At 44.2% G+C, this 16519-nt stretch overlaps 1 protein-coding gene across 5 annotated transcripts in view; it reads right to left on the bottom strand.

The window, feature by feature from the left end:
• The window catches only part of taf1 (TAF1 RNA polymerase II, TATA box binding protein (TBP)-associated factor), a 153581-nt gene that overhangs the window by 123291 nt on the left and 13771 nt on the right, over positions 1–16519 (bottom strand). For all 5 annotated transcript variants that reach the window (XM_070882593.1, XM_070882594.1, XM_070882596.1 and 2 more), the window contains 3 exons: positions 15176–15313; positions 11712–11829; positions 9809–9925 (listed from right to left, as the gene is read on the bottom strand). In XM_070882593.1, the coding sequence (XP_070738694.1) occupies positions 9809–9925; positions 11712–11829; positions 15176–15289 (349 nt within the window). In that variant the 5' untranslated portion in view covers positions 15290–15313. The remainder of the gene's footprint in view (positions 1–9808; positions 9926–11711; positions 11830–15175; positions 15314–16519) is intronic.

Here is a 16519-nt window from a genome sequence, read left to right as displayed (position 1 = left end):
ATACTTTTCCAAATGTCCTGCTACTGCTTCCTTAATAATGGACTCCAGCATTTTCCCAACGACAGATGTTAGGCTAACTGGTCTATAGTTTCTTGCTTTCAGTCTGCCTCCTTTTTTAATTAGCGGTGTTACATTTGCAGTTTTCCAATCCACTGGGACCTCTCCAGAATCCAGGGAATTTTGGTAGATTCCAACCAATGTATCCACTATCTCTGCAGCCACTTCTTTTAAGACCCTAGGATGCAAGCCATCAGGTTCAAGAAACTTGTCTCCCTTTAGTCCCATTATTTTACCGAGTACTACTTCCTTAGTGATAGTGATTGTTCCTCCCTCCCTATAGCTCCTTGATTATCGATTATTGGGATGTTGTTAGTGAATTCTACCGTGAAGACCGATACAAAATATTTGTTCAAAGTCTCTGCCATTTCTGTTCCCCATTATTAATTCCCCAGTCTCATCCTCTAAGGGACTCACATTTACTTTAGCTACTCTTTTCCTTTTTATACACCTGTAGATACTCGATCCTTTTTAATATTTTTTGCTAGTTTACTCTCATAGGCCCCAAGTTTCCACACCCAGCAAAACAGGCGCTCCTCCGAGCTGGGCGCCCGTTTTTCGCGCCGAAAACGGCGCCTGAAAAAAAATGCGCTATTCTCGAGCGCCTTGCAGCTCGATGTCTGCTTGGCGAGGCGCACAGGGGGCGGAGCCTACCATTCGCGCCGATTTTGTAAGTAGGAGGGGGCGGGTACAATTTGAATGAGTTTTTTGGTGCCGGCAACCCTGCGCTTGCGCGTTGGAGCGTTCGCACACACGCAGTCTGAAATAAACATTGACACTCGGCCATTTTTAAAAGTGCTGCAGCAAAAGTGAAAATTTGTTTATTGAACCCTTGCAAAGGCTTGCATTTTAATTTTCTTGATATTTCTGTGTGTGAGGGTGAGGGAGTGCATTCTATAATTAAAGATAGACTGTGATAAACGGGACACATGCACTTGTTTGAGACTATTCAAATTCTTTGTACCTGTTCAATTTTTAACATTTTTTAATAAAACCACATTGCCCTTCCATGATCAGCACTGAGGCTTCTTCCAGCTTTCTCCCCCTGCCCTCGGTCGGTCCCGATGGCAAACCGCTGCCTGAAAGGCCTGCCTGAAGCACTTTCACACAGGTAGGAACATGGTTTATTTAATCTTTTCTTTGCTTATAAATTTTTATTCAGGTTGGATTTATTTGTATAATATTTGTATAAGTATAACTAAGGATTTATTGTAGAATTTAATGACTTCCCTTCCCCTACCCACCCCCCCCCCCCTGCCCACCTCGTTCCCGACGCCTAATTTGTAACCTGCGCCAGATTTTTTAATATGTAGACAAGGTTTTTTCAAGCCTACAAAAATCTTCACTTGCTCCATTCTAAGTTAGTTTGGAGTACGTTTTCACTGTGGAAACTTTCAAATCAGGCGTCAGTGGCCGGACACGCCCCCTTTTGGAAAAAAAATTCTGTTCAAAAGTGAAACTGTTCTACCTGACTCGAACTGCAGAAAACTTAAATGTGGAGAATTCCGATTTCTAAGATACCCCGCTCTCCACCAGTTGCTCCTAAAAATCAGGAGCAAATCATGTGGAAACTTGGGGCCATAGGGCTCAAGGTTCGGCCTGAGTTGCTCCTATTTTTTTGGAGCAACTTAGAAATTGCAATTCTCGGCATTTAGATTGCTCCAGTTGTAGTGAGTTAGAATAGTTCCATTTTAGAACAGATATTTTTTTTCAAAAGGGGGTGTGTCCAGCCACTTACGCCTGTTTTGCAAGTTTAAGCAGCGAAAACTTACTCCAAACTAAATTAGAATGGAGTAAGTGTAGATTTTTGTACGCTCAGGAAAACCCTGCCTCCACTCATAAATCATAAGAACATAAGAACATAAGAATTAGGAACAGGAGTAGGCCATCTAGCCCCTCGAGCCTGCTCCGCTTACCCGCCCGCTCCCCATAACCCTTAATTCCCTTATTGGTTAAAAATTTATCTATCTGTGACTTGAATACATTCAATGAGCTAGCCTCAACTGCTTCCTTGGACAGAAAATTCCACAGATTCACAACCCTCTGGGTGAAGAAATTCCTTCTCTACTCGGTTTTAAATTGGCTCCCCCGTATTTTGAGGCTGTGCCCCCTAGTTCTAGTCTCCCCGACCAGTGGAAACAACCTCTCTGCCTCTATCTTGTCTATCCCTTTCATTATTTTAATGTTTCTATAAGATCAACCCTCATCCTTCTGAACTCCAACGAGTAAAGACCCAGTCTACTCAATCTATCATCATAAGGTAAAACCCCTTCATCTCCGGAATCAGCCGAGTGAATCGTCTCTGTACCCCCTCCAAGGCTAGTATATCCTTCCTTAAGTAAGGTGACCAAAACTGTACGCAGTACTCCAGGTGGGCCTCACCAATACCCTATACAGTTGCAGCAGGACCCCCCCTGCTTTTGTACTCCATCCCTCTTGCAATGAAGGCCAACATTCCATTCGCCTTCCAGATTACCTGCTGCACCTGCAAACTAGCTTTTTGGGATTCATGCACAAGGACCCCCAGGTCCCTCTGCACCGCAGCATGTTGTAATTTCTCCCCATTCAAATAGTATTCCTTTTTTTTGTTTTTTTTCCCCCAAGGTGGATGACCTCACACTTTTCGACATTGTATTCCATCTGCCAAACCTTAGCCCATTCGCTTAACCTATCTAAATCTCCTTGCAGCCTCTCTGTGTCCTCTACACAACCCGCTTTCCCACTAATCTTTGTGTCATCTGCAAATTTTGTTACACTACACTCTGTCCTCTCTTCCAGGTCATCTATGTATATTGTCAACAGTTGTGGTCCCAGCACCGATCCCTGTGGCACACCACTAACCACCGATTTCCAACCCGAAAAGGACCCATTTATCCCAACTCTCTGCTTTCTGTTAGCCAGCAAATTCTCTATCCATGCTAATACATTTCCACTGACCCCACGTACCTTTATCTTCTGCAGTAACCTTTTGTGTGGCACCTTATCGAATGCCTTTTGAAAATCTAAATACATCACATCCATCGGTACACCTCTATCCACCATGCTCGTTATATCCTCAAAGAATTCCAGTAAATTAGTTAAACATGATTTCCCCTTCATGAATCCATGCTGCGTCTGCTTGATTGCACTATTCCTATCTAGATGTCCCGCTATTTCTTCCTTAATGATAGCTTCAAGCATTTGCCCCACTACAGATGTTAAACTAACCGGCCTATAGTTAACTGCCTTTTGTCTGCCCCCTTTTATAAACAGACGAGTTACATTAGCTGCTTTCCAATCAGCTGGTACCTCCCCAGAGTCCAGAGAATTTTGGTAGATTATAACGAATGCATCTGCTATAACTTCCGCCATCTCTTTTAATACCCTGGGATGCATTTCATCAGGACCAGGGGACTTGTCTACCTCGAGTCCCATTAGCCTGTCCAGCACTACCCCTCTAATGATAGTGATTGTCTCCAGGTCCTCCCTTCCCACATTCCTGTGACCAGCAATTTCTGGCATGGTTTCTGTGTCTTCCATTGTGAAGACCGAAGCAAAATAATTGTTTAAGGTCTCAGCCATTTCCACATTTCCCATTATTAAATCCCCCTTCTCATCTTCTAAGGGACCAACATTTACTTTAGTCACTCTCTTCCATTTTATATATCTGTAAAAGCTTTTATATCCGTTTTTATGTTTTGCGCAAGTTTACCTTTGTAATCTATCTTTCCTTTCTTTATTGCTTTCTTAGTCATTCTTTGCTGTCGTTTAAAATTTTCCCAATCTTCTATTTTCCCACTAACCTTGGCCACCTTATACGCATTGGTTTCTAACTTAATACTCTCCTTAATTTCCCTGGTTATCCCTTCTCTTACCGCCCTTCTTTTTCATTGGAATATATTTTTGTTGAGCACTATGAAAGAGCTCCTTAAAAGTCCTCCACTGTTCCTCAATTGTGCCACCTGTGTTTCTGTGTTTCCAGTCTACTTTAGCCAACTCTGCCCTCATCCCACTGTAGTCACCTTTGTTTAAGCATAGTATGCTCCTTTGAGACACTACTTCCTCACCCTCAATCTGTATTACAAATTCAACCATACTGTGATCACTCATTCCGAGAGGATCTTTTACTAGGAGATCGTTTATTATTCCTGTCTCATTACACAGGACCAGATCTAAGATAGCTTGCTCCCTTGTAGGTTCTGTAACATACTGTTCTAAGAAACAATCCCGTATGCATTCTATGAATTCCTCCTCCAGGCTACCCAGTGCGATTTGAGTTGACCAATCGATATGTAGGTTAAAATCCCCCATGATTACTGCCGTTCCTTTTTCACATGCCTCCATTATTTCCTTGATTATTGCCCGCCCCACCGTGAAGTTATTATTTGGGGGCCTATAAACTACGCCCACCAGTGACTTTTTCCCCTTACTATCTCTAATCTCCACCCACAATGATTCAACATTTTGTTCATTAGAGCCAATATCGTCTTTCACAACTGCCCTGATATCATCCTTTATTAACAGAGCTACCCCGCCTCCTTTCCCTTCTTGTCTATCTTTCCGAATTGTCAGATACCCCTGTATGTTTAATTCCCAGTCTTGGCCACCCTGCAACCACGTTTCTGTAATGGCCACCAAATCATATCCATTTGTAATGATTTGTGCCGTCAACTCATTTACTTTATTTCGAATGCTGCGTGCGTTTAGGTAGAGTGTTTTAATACTAGTTTTGAAACCATGATTTTTAGTTTTGACCCCTCCTGCAGCCACTTTACATTCAGTGGCCCCCTTTTTGTTTTTTGCCTTGGGTTTCTCTGCCCTCCACTTTTACTCATCTCCTTTCTGTCTTTTGCTTTTGTCTCCTTTTTGTTTCCCTCTGTCTCCCTGCATTGGTTCCCATCCCCCTGCCATATTAGTTTAACTCCTCCCCAACAGCACTAGCAAACACTCCCCCTAGGACATTGGTTCCGGTCCTGCCTAGGTGCAGACCGCCTAGTTTGGCGTAGGGATCGAGAAATGGGGGAGGGGAGGGAAGTTTACAAACATTAAGCACTTCACTTTTACAAATAAAGAGCCATCATCAATAATAAATGATAAATAAATCAATAAATCAACCAATAAATCAAACAAAAAAAATTGAAAAAAATAAAAAAATTTTTTTTTTTTTAAATCAATCAATAATTAAAAAATTAAGCTTCTACACACCTACTGCAGCACCAGGAGCCCTCCAACAGCGTGCTGGGACAGGGCCCCCCCAATGTCTCTCTCTCTCTGTCTCTGTCAGTGTCTCTCTGTGTTTCTGACAGCGAGGGTTGGTGTGGGGAGGGGAGAGGGGGAGTAGGGCGAGTGGGTTGGGAAGGGGGCGCGGGAAAAGAACGGAGGGGGTCGCGGGCAGAGAATGGGGGGGGGCGGGGCGCGGTTGAGAGAACGGGGGGGGGGGGGGAAGTGGGGAGGAGGCTGAATGGAGGGGGACTGACCGGATTTTGGGGGGGGTGGAGAGAACAGGCTGAACTGGGGGTAGGGGTGCGGCTGAACGGGGGGGGGCGGGGGGGGGAAGCTGAATGGGAGGGAGGGAGAGATTGAACGGGGCCCGCCGCCAACAACAACGACGACGAAGAGGAGGCCAGGCCGCCGCTGGTGACACTTCGGGCGGGGGCCACCCCCAGCAAGATGCCGGGCGGGCGGGCCCCGCCAACGACGTGAGGGAGGGGAGAGAGAGGAGGGGGGAGGGAGGGGGAAGTGCTGAACGGGAGGGTGGAGGCTGAACGGGGGGGGGGGGGGGGCAAGGCTGAACAGAAGGGAGGGAGGGAGGGAGGCTGAACGGGAGGGGGGGGGGTGGGGGGGCTGAACGGGAGGGAAGCCCAAATCCCGATCTTCAATGCCCAATGAGCATATTTGGCCATGGCTCAGGGCGGTGTTCTTCGGGCCCCTCCCACACAGCCTGCACAGATTTGGGCTGCGAGGAGCTACTGCACATTCGTGCACACTCTAGTGCGCATGTGCAGAGGTCCCAGCACTTCTGGCTCCACCCTCCACGCGTTCTGCTGCACTGCGCCAAGGGCCTGGATCGACCGGACAGAGCGGAGAATACCAAGGTAAATAATAGGTGCCGTTTCGGTTCTAAAAAGTCGGCACACCATACGGAGGTGCGCCGTCCTAACCCTGGGGGCAAACTTGGGCACATAATCTATCTTCCCTCTCATTTTTTGAGGATGTTTCCAGTAGAGTGGACAAGGGAGAACCAGTTGATGTGGTATATTTGGACTTTCAGAAGGCTTTCGACAAGGTCCCACACAAGAGATTAATGTGCAAAGTTAAAGCACATGGGGTTGGGGACTGTTTGTCAGACAGGAAGCAAAGAGTAGGAGTATATGGGTACTTTTCAGAATGGCAGGCAGTGACTAGTGGGGCACCGCAAGGTTCTGTGCTGAGGCCCCAGCTGTTTACACTGTACATTAATGATTTAGACGAGGGGATTAAATGTAGTATCTCCAAATTTGCGGATGTCACTAAGTTGGGTGGCAGTGTGAGCTGCGAGGAGGATGCTATGAGGCTGCAGAGTGACTTGGATAGGTTAGGTGAGTGGGCAAATGCATGGCAGATGAAGTATAATGTGGATAAATGTGAGGTTATCCACTTTGGTGGTAAAAACAGAGAGACAGACTATTATCTGAATGGTGACAGATTAGGAAAAGGGGAGGTGCAACGAGACCTGGGTGTCATGGTACATCAGTCATTGAATGTTGGCATGCAGGTACAGCAGGCGGTTAAGAAAGCAAATGGCATGTTGGCCTTCATAGCGAGGGGATTTGAGTACAGGGGCAGGGAGGTGTTGCTACAGTTGTACAGGGCCTTGGTGAGGCCACACCTGGTGTATTGTGTACAGTTTTGGTCTCCTAACTTCAGGAAGGACATTCTTGCTATTGAGGGAGTGCAGCGAAGGTTCACCAGACTGATTCCCAGGATGGCGGGGCTGACCTATCAAGAAAGACTGGATCAACTGGGCTTGTATTCACTGGAGTTCAGAAGAATAAGAGGGGACCTCATAGAAACGTTTAAAATTCTGATGGGTTCAGACAGGTTAGATGCAGGAAGAATGTTCCCAATGTTGGGGAAGTCCAGAACCAGGGGTCACAGTCTAAGGATAAGGGGTAAGCCATTTAGGACCGAGATGAGGAGAAACTTCTTCACCCAGAGAGTGGTGAACCTGTGGAATTCTCTACCACAGAAAGTTGTTGAGGCCAATTCACTAAATATATTCAAAACGGAGTTAGATGAAGTCCTTACTACTAGGGGGATCAAGGGGTATGGCGAGAAAGCAGGAATGGGGTACTGAAGTTGCATGTTCAGCCATGAACTCATTGAATGGCGGTGCAGGCTAGAAGGGCCGAATGGCCTACTCCTGCACCTAATTTCTATGTTTCTATTATTTTTTTTAGTCGCCCTTTGCTGTTTTTTTTTAAAAAGTTTCTCAATCATCTGGCCTCCCAGTAATCTTGGCCACTTTGTATGCCATTGTTTTCAATTTGATATCATCCTTTATTTCCGTCGTTAGCCACGGACGGTTCTCCCTTCTCTTGAAGTATTTCCTTCTCACTGGAATATATTTTTGTTGAGAGTTATGAAATATCTCCTTAAATGTCCGCCACTGCTTATCAACCATTTTACACTTTAATCTATTTTCCCAGTGCACTTTAGCCAACTCTGCAAAGTACTGTTCAAGGAAACCATCCCGGATACACTCTATGAACTCTTCCTCAAGGCTACCTTGGCCAATTTGATTTGTCCAATCAATATAAAGATTAAAATCGCCCATGATTATTGCCGTTCCTTTTTTACAAGCCTCCATTATTTCTTGATTTATACTCCATCCAACAGTGTAGCTCCTGTTAGGGGGCCAATAGACTACGTCCACCAGTGACATCTTCCCCTTATTATTTCTTATCTCCATCCAAACTAATTCTACCGGCCCAAGTTTCCACATGATTTGCGCCTGATTTTTAGGAGCAACTGGTGGAGAACGGACTGTCTTAGAAATCGCAATTCTCCACATTTTTTTTTTCTGCAGTTCTAGTCAGTTAGAACAGTTTCACTTTGGAACAGAATTTTTTCTTCAAAAGGGGGCGTGTCCGGCCACTGACGCCTGATTTCAAAGTTTCCACAGTGAAAACGTACTCCAAACTAAAGTAGAATGGAGCAAGTGAAGATTTTTGTCGAACTGAAAAAACCTGTTCTACACATTAAAAAATCAGGCGCAGGTTACAAATTAGGCGTCCAGAACGAGGTGGGGGGGGGAGGGGGGGGGAAGGGAAGTCATTAAATTCTATAATAAATCCTTATTTATACTTATACAAATAAATCCAATCTGAATAAAAATTTATAAGCAAAGAAAAGATTAAATAAACCATCTTCCTACCTGTGTGAATGTGCTTCAGCCAGGGAGAATGTTGCAGGAAGCCTCATTGAGGCAGCCGTTCGTTCCCGCGGGCTGGGGGGGGGGGGGGTGAGGAGGAGGAAGCCGTTCGTTCCCACGGGGGGGTGTGTGGGGGGGCGGGGGGGAGGAGGAAGCCATTTCCCGACGGCAAGGGGTGGGTGGGGGGAGGCCGTCGGGAAACGACTGCCTCAACTTTCTGAGGCTTCCTGCAGCCTTCTCACTGCTGCAAGAAGCCTCAGTGCTGATGTGCTGATGTGCTGATGGCAATGTGCTTTTATTAAAAAATTTTCAAAAATTAAACAGCTACAAAGAACTACAAAAATGGCCGAGTGCCAATGTTTCCTTCACACTGCGTGTGCGCGAACGCTCCAACGCGCAGGGTTGCCGGCAGGAAAAAAAACTAATTTAAATGGTACCCGCCCCCTCCCTCTTACAAAATCGGCGCGAGTGGTAGGCTCCGCCCCCCTGAGCGCCGCGCCAAGCAGACATGGAGCTGCAGGGCGCTCCAGAATCGCGCGGTTTTTTTCCGGCGCCGTTTTCGGCGCGAAAAACGGGCGCCCAGCTCGGAAGGGCGCCCGTTTTTTATCGTGTGGAAACTTGGAGCCCAAATCTTGATCTTCTGAGTCAATATCATTTCTCACTACTGCTCTAATCTCATCCTTTATTCAGAGCTACCCCACCTCCTTTTCCTTACTGTCTATCATTCTGAATTGTCAAATACCCCTGAATATTCAGTTCCCAGCACTGGTCACCTTGCAACCACATCTCTGTAATGGCTATCAGATCATACCCATTTATATCGATTTGTGCCGTCAAATCATCTATTTTGTTACGAATGCTGCTTGCATTCAGATAAAGAGTTTTTAATTTTATTTATTTATTTTTTAAACCATTTTTCCTGCTTTAACCCCACTTTCTGATACACTCTTATGTTTATACATCCTGTCCCTTCCTGTCACACTCTGGTTATCATTTCTCCCAGTGCTGCCCTGCTCTATTGCCTTCTCCTTGCTCTTTGACTTTTTTAATTTCCGCTCACCTGAACCCTCCCCCTCACTATTTAGTTTAAAGCCCTCGTTATTCGATTCACTAGGACACTAGACCCAGCATGGTTCTAAACCCACTGGGTCCTTTTTTCTTACACAAACCCACCAGCTCCTTTTCTCTTAAGCCCAAAACTACAGGTCTGCTCTGATAATAGTGGCATCTTTACTGTCTAAATTTTTCAGTATCAGCATTATTATTTCCAATAACTACTGAAAGGTCATACTTAACTACTCATCCATGCATTAACCAGTACAGTTAACTTGTTAATATATACAGAATAATCCTATTTACCTGGTTTCCTTAGTGGTTGAAGATTTCCCATCACCTGACGGTACCTGCGAGTTTCATCCTCTGCTACTTCATTGATATCTGAGTAATCAATGGCATCATCTTTACTCTGAATCCAGCCTATATAGAGTAGGGCAATCATTAACCAGGTCATGTAAATTCTGCCCAGATTGATGCACAACACACAGCAGCTCTGGGCTTGTTTGTAGATCTTCAGGAGAGAACGAAGCGACATCTTGCATTTATATAGAGCGAAAGCATTTCACAGTCGTCAAGCCGAAGGAGGAGAGATTACAAGGGGTGACCAAAAGAGGTGGGTTTTAAGGAGGGTCTTAAAGGAGGACAGGGAAATGGAGAGGAATGGCCGAAAGCACAGATGTCAGTGACAGGGCAACAGGGGGTGGCATAAGATGCTCAACAGGCCAGAGTCAAAGGAACAGAGAGGTCAGTCAGGAAAGCATTAGAGAAATTGAATCTGGAGGTTACAAAGGCATACATGAGAGCTTCAGCAGCAGATGGGCTGAGGCAGGGGCAGGGCGAAGGCAGGTGATATTACAGAGATGGAAACAGTCAGTCTCTGTGACAAAGAGGGGAACAGAACTGAAAACATTTCCATTTTAATGAGTAGCAGCTATGCATCCAAGAAACTTAATACAAATGGCTACCAATCTACACATTTTATTGGAACAACTGCTTGCATTATTATAGCGCCTTTATGCTGAAAACAACATCCCAAGGCCCTTCACATTTTCTGAACCAGAGAGGTTATGAGGAATAATCAAAGGCTTGATCAAAGAGATGGGTTTTAAGGAGGAACTTAAACAAGAGGGAGGTGGAAAGGCAGAGAGGTTTAGGGAGGGAATTCCAAGAGAGTGAGGCCGGTGACTAAAAGCATAGCCACCAATGATGCAGTGAAGAAGAGGAGATGCACAAGGGGCAAGGCCATGACAATAATGGGATTTAAATACAAAGATGGGAATTTTAAATTGAACGGTAGGCCAGCGATGTTGGGAGTGATAGGCAAGTCAGACTTGGTGCCAGTCAGATGAGCGACAGAGTTTTGGACAAGCTGGAATTTATGGAAGGAGGAGCACTGGAAGGCTAGCAAGGAAAGCATTGAAGTAGTGAAGTTTGTAATTGTTCTTGAAATATGGGCAAGGCTAGCAAGTCTGCATTTATTGCCCATTCCTGGTTGCCCTGAGAATATGACTGCTGTAGTCTTGTGATGATGATGCTCCCGCTATGGTGTCAGGTAGAGAATTACAGGATATTAATCCAGCGACAATGAAGGAACGGCAATATATGCCCAAGTTAGGATGGTGTGTCAATGAGCGTTTCAGCAGCAGATGGGCTGAAGTGGGCTAGATTGCAAATGTAGACATAGATGGCCCTTATGATGGGGAGGACATGAGGGCAGAAACTCAAGTTTGGCATTGAACAGGACTGTAAGATTGCAAATTGTCTAAATAGAGCTGAGACACTAGCTGGGAAGGTAGGGGCACTAAATATTTAGGACTGTTAATAATGTATTTGAGAATTTAACACCAAGTAAATGATCAATAATCAGTGAAGATGTTTTTGGAGGTGTGGAAAGAGATGACATAGTGGATTGGTTTAAGTAGACTTCCACAGTGCAGAGGTGTGATGTCTGAAGACTCTTCCATCAGTAGTGGAGCAGAGGAAAGGGAGTAACACAGTAGATTAGAGCTGGAAGCGATTTCAACAAAAGAGTGAAGCAAAGCCCTGGAGGAATTTGAGGATGAAGACTGTCAAGTTGATTCAAGCAGGATAGGATGTGGGCTATAGAGTTCGGGAATTCATGTAGGGTGCCAGCAAGGAGTGCATCCTTTAACACAAATAATGTATTTCTCACTCGTTACTATTTCTAAGGAAAGCCATTATGTACCCTCTGCATTGGTGCTCCCTTCATCGGATTCCACTGCATCATCCTCATTGGCTGTGATTTCCTTGATGAGGGTCCCAAGACCCAACGTCCCCAAACCATCCAGGTGCTTCTTTGACTCCTGAGAGCAGACAATGTACATGTTACACCTCACAAAGTGACATGGTCGGCCAGAGACACACACAAAGCATATCGACAAAATGATACCATTCTTTTGGATCTACAAAATGTGTCAGGGAGAAAATAATGTCACATCGACAAGAGTGATGACACTACAACAGCAACTGAACTATTAAAGCATTTTTACCCTGTTCTCTCCCTCTCAATTATACATCCACTTATTTAGTTGCAAAGGGAAGGCTGGTAACAATATTTGGCCGAAACAACTCTGAAAAAGTGCAAGGGGATGGGGTCAGTCAGGAATGTGTTTCCTGCCTGGAGGTGGGGCTGACCTTGATTGATTTTTCCATCATGAATGTAGTTTTCCATTATCATAAAGTATTCCATCCAGTAACCCAGTTACTATCTTGCAATTATCCATGGGAAAACTTGATTAGGGAGTTCAGTGACAGACAAGTAAATATAAATTGAATGAAATGTCAGCATGAAAATTAAAATCATTGCAGGTTAGTTATCAAGGCAGCAACTTTAGAGCAGGGAAAATTAGAAAAGAAAATCTGATGCCCAGTTTACAAAAGGTATTAAAATATATTGACAAGGTCACCTGGAGATCAGCAGTTTATTGGCCTGGAATTTGTGCTCAGCGGCGAAACCAAGGCGTTCGCTGCTGGCCCTGAAGAAAGCTGCCCACAAAGATGTCACGATCTCTGTGGCGAGACGTTTGCCTCTCTCGACACAGGGAAGTCAGATCAGTGCAGAATATGGGGGAACTCCTCGTGAATGCTGCTGTGGTGTCAACAAGCTGTCTAAGCAGCCAATCACAATGCAGAATTCTCACAGACAGGGAACAAGGAAGTAGCTTTTATTCAGACTTTAAAAAAATATTAGAGCGCAAAACAATGATTGGGACTCTTACATGGAGGATGCTAAGAGGCTGCAGGGTGACTTGGACAGGCTAGGTGAGTGGGCAAATGCATGGCAGATGCAGTATAATGTAGATAAATATGAGGTTATCCACTTTGGGGGCAAAAACAGGAAGGCAGAATATTATCTGAATGGTGACAGATTAGGAAAAGGGGAGGTGCAACGAGACCTGGGTGTCATGGTACATCAGTCATTGAAAGTTGGCATGCAGGTACAGCAGACAGTGAAGAAGGCAAATGGCCTTCATAGCGAGAGGATTTGAATATAGGAGCAGGGAGGTCTTACTGCAGTTGTATAGGGCCTTGGTGAGGTAACAGCTTGAATATTGTGTACAGTTTTGGTCTCCTAATCTGAGGAAGGACATTCTTGCTATTGAGGGAGTGCAGCGAAGGTTCACCAGACTGATTCCCGGGATGGCAGGACTGACATATGAAGAAAGACTGGATCGACTCGGCTTATATTCACTGGAATTTAGAAGAATGAGAGGAGATCTCATAGAAACATATAAAATTCTGACAGGATTGGACATGCTCGGTGCAGGAAGAATGTTCCCGATGTTGGGGAAGTCCAGAACCAGGGGTCACAGTCTAAGGATAAGGGGTAAGCCATTTAGGACCGCGATGAGGAGAAACTTCTTCACTCAGAGAATTGTGAACCTGTGGATTCTCTACCACAGAAAGTTGTTGAGGCCAGTTTGTTAGATATATTCAAGAGGGAGTTAGATGTGGCCCTTCCAGCTAAAGGGAACAAGAGGTATGGAGAGAAAGCAGGAATGGGGTACTGAGGTGATGATCAACCATGATCTTATTGAATGGTGGTGCAGGCTCGAAGGGCCGAATGGCCGACTCCTGCAGCTATTTTCTATGTTTCTATGGGGAAAAAGTAAACCTGAAATATGAACAAGCTTCAAAAAAATATTCTGAAGTTTCTTAAAAATTATAGTTTTCATGATTATGGAGAAGATTGACACTTCCACAATGTTAAAATTAGTTTTCAGGGCCATAATGTTTATTTAGCAGTCAATATACTGTTAAATCCCCAGTTACAACTAATCCAACACGGCCTAACTTTTAATTGGGTATTTAACAGCGATATTACCACGGAAAAGTCAGAGTTATCATCAGTTTCACTGAATTCCCTGATTACGGTATTGCGGCGGCGGGGAGGGGGGGCGGGAAGAGAGAGAAGGTACAGTGCAGCCAGTGTCGGAACAGTGAATGACTGACTGCAACTTCAGGATTTCCGCGTTAGGATGCACATGCGCTACATCTTAAAGTTGCGGTCAGTTTCAAAGGGGTAATAACAGCAAGCGCTATTCGTTCACTGTCATTACTCACCGCAAATTCCAGGCCAATGTAGCAACTTGCATTCCTATAGCGCTTTTAGATAGAAGGAGGTTTTACAGAGAAGAAAGAAGTGGAAAATGAACAGCAGGGAACAAGAGAAAACATAGCGAAGGAGTTTGTTGGGGACGGGTGGTTAAGCTGAAAACATGTTTTTTTAAGAAGGCTTTTGAAAACAGGAAGATGGGAAGGTGAAAATATTTAGTAAGTAAGTTCCAGAAGGTAGGGGTCTAATGGCTGAAAAGCTGCTGCTGATAGTGGAATGGAGGAAGCAGAGAATGAGAAATAGAGTAATGTCAAAGAACAGAAGGCGTATGCAGAATGTACAACTGGAGGAGAATCATGGTGCAGTGAGGCCAGGATTTGAAAGAAAGGATAAATCTCTTAAAATCAATTCACTGAGGTTTCGAGAGCTAGTGAAGTTTAGCAAGGACAAGGCAATGGAAGTGATGGGTAAAACCTTCTGAATGACATAACTTATGGAATACCATTTACTGGTTGAACTGATATCAGTGGCGCTCAGGACTAGAGACAGAAAATTGTTAAATGGTTGTATGTCAGCGATGGATTTCAACATAACGCAGCTGAAGCATACAGAGGTTGTCAGCTGCAGTGGGAACTCCACAGTGATTCACTGAAATTCCCAACAGCAGGTTTCTGTGGTTAAATCTGTGGAAGAAAATTATCCTATGTAGTTGGAATATTTTGTTTATATTGGTAATGAGACATTTTACATTAAAAGTACTCTGGCAGCTTTCTTTTGCTTTAAGGCATTATGAAATTTTCCTTCCAGATATAACTATGTCTTTTCACATATATGACAAATCTTTTTGCGCTCTCACGCAATGAAGACTAATAGCCATTAATAGTGTAAGCTATTACTCATACAATACTGAAATACATTATGTTATTTCAGTCCTCGGGTTTAATGATATGAACAGGAAGATGGACATCTATAATGACAGCTTCTACCTGCAAGTCTATTTAATCCTGCTCTTTTGCTACACACATGGAGATGCTGTTATATAGATCTGACCCTGCTGTGATGCGACAGTGATTATATCTCATCAGGCACATTACCTTGTCAAGAACGCTGTCATCCTCCAATTGTCCATCTTCATTGATATTCCCAAACAGAAAGCCAGTGAGAGAGAACGGCTGCTCGTGATCCTCATCACTGTCTGAGTCCGACATCTTGAGAAGTACTACCAATCCACTCTGAGAATAAGACCAAAAATAAGTCCCTTTGACTGCAGGATTTGTTCTGCTCATTAATTCACACTCAGTTTGAATTTTTAATAGTACTGCAATGCTCACATTTTCTCAGTCTTCGTACACTGTTGTTGCTCTCTTGAATACAGTGAACCGTTAATTTTAGTTTGTTCTATCAGATGTGCTTGGGATGGGGGGGGGGGGGGGGTGAAATCTTCCAGATTGGGGACAGAAAGGTTCTGCATGTAGATTTTTGACTGGTTTTGAAAAACTCAAGATGCACCTCCCATTCTCTATTGTGCTCTTCCTCAATGAGATCCATCACAGCAGCCATCACAAGCAATGTCTTCCTACAAATTTCTGAAACTATCTGCATCTTCCCTTTAAGAATGAGAGATGATCTTATTGAAATGTATAAGATTCTGAAGGGGCTGGACAGGTTAGATGCTGAGAGGATGTTTCGCCTTGTGGGAGAATCTAGAACTAGGGGGCATAGTATCAGAATAAGGGGTCACATGTTTAAAATGGAGATGAGGAGGAATTTCTTCTCTCAGAGGATCATGAATCTTTGGAATTCTCGACCCGAGAGCTGTTGAGGCTAGGTCATTAAATATATTGAAGGTGGAGATAGACAGATTTTTGAACGATAGGGGAGTGAAGGGTTATGGGGAGTAGGCAGGAAAGTGGAATTGAGGCCAAGATCAGATCAGCCATGATCTTATTGAATGGCAGAGCAGGGTTGAGGGGCCAAATGGCCTACTCCTGCTCCTATTTCTTATGTTTTTATGTTAACATTTGGTGGATTTTTAAACCATGTTGAAAACATAATCCAACCAACTTGAGATGAAGGGACAAAAGAAATTCAACCAAAACCCACCTTTCCACCTGGTCAAAAACTAGGTGGAGGAATTTATCGCTCTGTGGATGAATGCCTTCCAATCCCGAAACTTTACACATGACAACTACACAACATTAAGACAGGGAATATAATTTTAAACAAGAAACCTAGACCGCAATGTAAAGCCTATAACTAATTACTCACTTCACTGTCTCCCAAAGCACATGAACTTCTAGCGTTGTTCTAAATAAAACAAACCTTGCTTTTGCCAAGAAGTCACAGATACACTGGAGGATACTCAGAGAGCTTTATGGAGCAAAACCTTGAGAAATCATGATGAATATCATCTCATTGTCTTATAGTACTGCATTTGC

Source organism: Pristiophorus japonicus, chromosome 6 (genome assembly GCF_044704955.1).
Source record: "Pristiophorus japonicus isolate sPriJap1 chromosome 6, sPriJap1.hap1, whole genome shotgun sequence".
Lineage (NCBI taxonomy): Eukaryota > Metazoa > Chordata > Chondrichthyes > Pristiophoridae > Pristiophorus > Pristiophorus japonicus.
This window is presented reverse-complemented; position numbering and strand designations above follow the sequence as displayed.